This window comes from Pteropus vampyrus, unplaced genomic scaffold, assembly GCF_000151845.1.
Source record: "Pteropus vampyrus isolate Shadow unplaced genomic scaffold, Pvam_2.0 Scaffold449, whole genome shotgun sequence".
NCBI classification, from domain to species: domain Eukaryota; kingdom Metazoa; phylum Chordata; class Mammalia; order Chiroptera; family Pteropodidae; genus Pteropus; species Pteropus vampyrus.
In genome coordinates this window covers 69,647-73,814 of record NW_011889230.1, presented here as the reverse complement: position 1 = coordinate 73,814, position 4,168 = coordinate 69,647, and the positions used below count along the sequence as shown (strand labels likewise).

General features: G+C 51.6%; 1 protein-coding gene across 1 annotated transcript in view; it reads left to right on the top strand.

The window, feature by feature from the left end:
* The window catches only part of ABCA13 (ATP binding cassette subfamily A member 13), a gene marked incomplete at its 3' end in the record, with an annotated part of 90,591 nt that overhangs the window by 20,677 nt on the left and 65,746 nt on the right, over positions 1–4,168 (top strand). The window contains exons 5-6 of the mRNA XM_023524172.1: positions 1,447–1,564; positions 3,818–3,979. Coding sequence (XP_023379940.1) covers positions 1,447–1,564; positions 3,818–3,979 — 280 coding nt within the window. The remainder of the gene's footprint in view (positions 1–1,446; positions 1,565–3,817; positions 3,980–4,168) is intronic.

The following is a 4,168-nucleotide window of genomic DNA, read 5'->3' as shown; positions in this document are numbered from 1 at the left end:
TAGTGGGTTTTCTGCGTTGTAATAACCCGGTCTTTTTCTTCCTAGTCGAATTTTTTTGTGTAAACCTATTGCGAGAATATGGTATTTTATGAGTAAATGTTTATGTTCTTTTAAGATTCTTAACTGTGCTTATTACATCTGTTATCAGTGTGTTGCGTGGGCCTCTTCCCCAGCCTCCAAGGCTCTCACCACTGGGGTTTACACCCCGAAGCTCAGGGTGGTTCAGCCCCTGGCAGGACTGGCGTCCACATGCATGCACACGGGGCCCCTCAGGGACAGCCAGAGCTGGGGCAGCAGGGGTGGGTGGTCTGTGCTGGGGCCGGCTGTGTGCTTGCTGGTGCCCAGCTCCGAGGCCCGAGAATTCTCAGTCTGAATGTGACTTTCAAGTCGTTATGAAGGCGCATTCGTCCGTGTAGGAAGCTGGACCGTATTCTGACAGTTGTGGTTTGATCTGTAACTTAAACATTCGAGCGTGGCGGGTGTGCTCCCCTCGTATGCCTGGCCCAGGCCGTGAATGTCAGTGGGGACAGTGACAGCTGAGGGCTCCCAGAGAGGGGCAGCGTTTGACATTAGGAGATATTGGTGGTGGTTGTTGAATCGTATCAGCTCCAGCATTAAGTTCTATATTTTATATGGTGACACGATATCAAGAAAATCCGCATTTGTTTAGATAAATCTTTGCATGTGGAACCAGCGTTCGGTGACATTTCTTGTACTCTGGGGATATCTTCGGGCTACGAGGATGCCACAGACTTCCCTTAACGAGAAGATCAAGAAAAGCAACCGCTTGAAGCACGACTGACGTGTTGTTGGTCTCGCGTTGCTGAAACTTAGACCTATTCCCACTTCGGTTAAGTGGGTTTTCTACCTTACAGGTTTAAGTATAATTATTGATGAAATATGATATTAAAAATCACACTAACACTGTGTGCACGTGGACGCCCCCAGGCCCCTTGTTCTGTGAAACGGTCTGAAGGCCACTGACTGAACGCGACACGCGACAGCTCAGCCCCGTGGGTCCAGGCAGCGTGGGGGGCGGGGTAGGGGCACGCGCCATGCCCTGCAGCAGTCGACTGGCTGTCCGAACTTGAAGCGGACAGGCTGAGGCTCGCTTGCTCTTCTGAGATGACAGCCCCTTTGTGCTGTGGCTGCCTGGCTGAGCATAGGAAGGCTCCTTGGTGCAGCCAGCTGAAACCCAAGTTCTGCGTCGAAGGCAGAGAAGCCGAAGCACCCAGGTGTTTTGTGACAGGGACTGACTCTTACGTTTAATCCCTCGTCCAGGGAGTTGGGGTCGCACTGAAAGCCACCGTGAGTGCTGATGTGTAAATGGCCCAGCCGCATCCCGCACCGGGCTGGGCCCGGTCGGTGGCGTGTAGCTAAACCTGAACCGTTTATGTCCCGTGCCGCCGGCCGGCTCACGTCGCTGTGCTTTTGTTCTGGTTCCAGGCTCTTAACGTCGCTGGAAGATTTAGGCTGGCTGCCACTCGACCCCACCTTTGCCAGGGTTTCCGAAATCGTGCTGAATGTGACCATCTCGACGTTGACATTCCTGCAGGAACGTGGAGTAGCGGCCACCGGTATGCGTGCCCAAAAGCCACCGTGGCGTTCCGAGTGTTTCGCTAGTTAAATTTATCAACAACCAATAGGGCTAAAAAACTGGTCAAGGAAATGATGTAATTAAAATATAAATGCGCAAGAGAATCTTGTTACTAAAAGACAGGCGTAGACTGAGAGTTTGGAAATCTTAACTGAATTTGACTTTCTACCGTTGAAATTCTTCAGGCGTTCCAATAAGAATGTGGTTTTGAATGAGAAAACAGCTGATCCTAAAACTCTCTGACTGGTGTCCTGTGAGGCTGACCTCTCACCGGCGCTGTGGCTTAATCTTCCCCCTGCCCCGAGCGCCCGTCAGGAGGAACGACGGGAAAAACGGGGTGTGAGAGGTGGGGGGGGCTCGCGTTTGTCATGGCCACGGGCTGAGTGGGCGGCCGTCCCCTGGGACGGGAGCAGGACACTCAGCTCTGTTCCCGACTCAGGGTCATGGCCTCGTTTTCTCATCGATATCTATCTCTCATCTATCTATCTATCTATCTATCTATCATCTATCTATCTATCATCTATTTATCTATCTATCTATCTATCATCTCTCTATCATCTATCTATCTATCATCTGTCTATCTATCTATCTATCTATCATCTGTCTATCTATCTATCTATCTATCTATCTATCATCTATCATCTGTCTATCTATCTATCTATCTATCTATCTATCATCTATCTATCTATCATCTATTTATCTATCTATCTATCTATCATCTCTCTATCATCTATCTATCTATCATCTGTCTATCTATCTATCTATCTATCATCTGTCTATCTATCTATCTATCTATCTATCATCTGTCTATCTATCTATCTATCTATCTATCATCTGTCTATCTATCTATCTATCTATCTATCTATCATCTATCTATCTATCTATCATCTATCTATCTATCTATCATCTCTCTATCATCTATCTATCTATCTATCATCTATCTATCTATTATCTATCTATCTATCATCTATCTATCTATCATCTATCTATCTATCTATCTATCATCTATCTATCATCTATTTTACAAATATAATCACACGAGTATGTGTGAGCTGTACCGCGTGACAATCTGCTGCACATGTGCATCTGGAATAACTCCCATGACCCCCACAGGCAGGTTGGCTAACACGCCCGTCGCCGCACACGGTCACCTTTCTGGGACCAGGCCTGAGATCTCGGCAATTTTAGGCGCACAGCGCCGCGTATTAATTGTTGTCACCAGGCCGTGCGTTAGGTCTCCGGCACGTCCTCGTCTCATAACTGGAAGTCTCGACCCTTCGACCGGCATCTCGGCCCCTCGTAACTAACTGCTGTTCCACTCCGTTTCAGGGTGTTAGTTTTTGACCTGTCAACTGGACCTGGACATTTGACTTTTAGTTCTCTCTTTCCATTCTGAAAAGTGGAAGGCAGCTGGGTCCTGGAACTCACTGGGAAATGACAGAGTTCAGGATACGTGGATGAGCAGCTTTAGTCAGTAACACGGCTGGGCCACGAGCCCGAAGCCCCTGATGGGGCCTGTCCCCTGCCCTCCGCACACCGTGACGGGCTCCTGAGGCGCAGCGGTCGGAGACGAGACATGAAGGCAGTTTTTGTGGCCTCGAGGAGTCTGTTTCGCAATGCTCGTCCTTAGCGCTGACTCACTGGCAAGTGACTAGAAAAATCCCTTATTTTAATTACATTCTTAACGGCAATCATATTTCCAGTCGTAAGGTAAATGGATTGTTGCAATCTGGAGGCTGAGCAAACACCTGAGCTTCCTGACGATAACGAGTTATTAAAACTGGGGTCACCGGAAGATTCCAGGGAGGGGGGCCAGCCTGTCCACCTCCACCTCTGGGCTTCGTTCTGAGCGGAAGAGACTCAGGTCCCGCTGCCGAGCGGGAGGAGCCGGCGAGCGTCGGGCCCCGCACCCCTCCGCAGGTGCACCTGCTGCGTGTCTGTGGGATCCGCTGAGCCCCCGGCGACGGCGAGCACCGATGTGGGACCGGGGTCGGTGGGGTGCCGTGTTAGGGTGCTCCGCGACAGGAAGTCTGGAAGGGATCACAGAAACTTCTCGCGTGGCCATGTCGCCCCGCGGGCCGGGGCAGAGGGAACGCGCGGCCCCCGCAGCACCCGCGTTGGCTTCTGTTTGTTTCTCCTGCTCGATTGTCCTGTCTCCCTGAGAAGAGAGGCAGACGTCGCATTCTGAATTCCCTTTGACCTGTGCACTGTTGAAACAAGGTCGCTGTCACTTGTTGGTTGTCTTGCAGAATGGGGTACGGCCTGTCGCTGCACAGCGTGCTACGGGACCCTCGAAAGGCCTGGGCTGACCTGAAATCCCGATTCGGGTTCGATGACCTTCCAGCGGAACGAGGCCTGAGCCATTCAGCGGAGCTGCAGGAGGTGCGTCTGGCCTGCCTCTCACGCCCCGGGGCGGGGCGGGGGAGGGCGGAAGGGAGGGTTCTCCATTAACACCTGGCTCCTGGGTCGGGGGGCGAGCGGCCCCGACCGGCTTTCCCATCAGAGTCCCTGTCCTTTCTCCTTGTCCATCCCGGCCTCGCAGGCAGTTTGTATGGAAAGGGCTCTTTTGCC